Source organism: Emiliania huxleyi (genome assembly GCF_000372725.1).
Source record: "Emiliania huxleyi CCMP1516 chromosome Unknown EMIHUscaffold_188, whole genome shotgun sequence".
Taxonomy (NCBI): Eukaryota; Haptophyta; order Isochrysidales; family Noelaerhabdaceae; genus Emiliania; species Emiliania huxleyi.
Window position 1 is genome coordinate 1 of NW_005200712.1, and position 1,194 is coordinate 1,194.

General features: G+C 64.1%; 1 protein-coding gene across 1 annotated transcript; it reads right to left on the reverse strand.

Annotated features, from left to right (window-relative positions):
* Positions 1–519: 519 nt before the first annotated feature.
* EMIHUDRAFT_233071 (hypothetical protein) lies at positions 520–1,194 on the reverse strand (the record flags this gene model as incomplete). The annotated part of the gene is made up of 3 exons (XM_005782627.1): positions 520–635; positions 710–764; positions 1,018–1,194. The coding sequence occupies 3 exons, from the start codon at positions 1,192–1,194 to the stop codon at positions 520–522; spliced, it is 348 nt and encodes a 115-aa protein (XP_005782684.1).

Consider the following 1,194-nt stretch of genomic DNA (forward strand, 5'->3'; position numbering starts at 1 on the left):
CCCGCCCTTTTGCGCAGCACACCTTAAACTTCATGGCCCTCCAAATTCGGGTCGGACTCGGAGCGTAGCGGAGTGGGACCCGAGTTTGAAAAAGGCGGACGCTTGCGTCCTAGCCTCCAACAACGCCTCCCCGGCGCAGAGGGGCCCCCGGAGGGATGCTCAACCGCCCCACGCCACGCCGCTTGAGGCGGTCCTATTCCCAGCTCGCGGGGCCACTTCTTATTTGCGCGATTTGACGTTGAAGATGAGCGCGCGCGTCACAGCGCAGGCCAGGTCTACACTGGCCGCGGCACCAGCTACCGCGGTCTGCACGCTAGGAGTGGTCCGCCCTCGCAATGAATGCGGAATATGTCGGAGATCATCCATCGCAACAACATCTCTCTCCATCGCAAGCACTCATCAGTCAGTCACGTCAGTTAAAGCCGCACCGAGCCGGTCTCGGCGGGAGACCTCGGAGCAGCACGCGATGCTGCGGGCGTGCGCGATGGCTCCGTCGGCTCCGTGCCTAAGGCAGATAGATTAGGGTGTGAGCTGCGGCAGCCAGTCGGAGGCCGCGATGGATGGCCCAGGGCCGGCGGCGGTGAAGGCGTCCGTCGATGAAGGGATGTCGTCGAGGGAGCTATCGTCCTCCGCGGCTGGTGCATCGGTCCAGTTGTCGGAGTTCGAGATCGCCGTCGACTTGGAGAGTTCGGCCCGTTGACAAACTCACGGAATGTGAGCGACTTGGTGCACGCTGAGTCGAGCATCATGGCTCGCACCTCATCCTAGGCAAGGAACTCGCCCAGGGGCCAGCTGTTGGCTGTTGGCGTCGCCGTTTTGATCGAGCTGCATCCACTGCATGGTTTCCACGTACAGTAGTCAAGCGTAAACGCCCAGGAGTTGGTGCCTGGGTGACTTGCTGATGAGAGCACCTTCCAGGCGGGTAGTCGTGCTGCCCCTCACCTAAGGTCATACGGCGGCGTCAGAGGGGGGGAGGGGCGCGAAGCGTGAACATGGAGGCAAGGTGGTGGGCTGCACCTGGCCAAAGCCGGCGACCTCGAAGTTGTCGTTGCTTGTGCGGATATCGCTGAGCGTGAAGGGGACCGGATCGGCAGCAGCGCGGGCGGCAGCGGCCGGAGAGGCCGGAGAGCCGTCCGACGGAGGCCGGTCGTGCATCGGCGCGTCGGCCGTAGGGGCCGTGGGGGCGGCATCCAT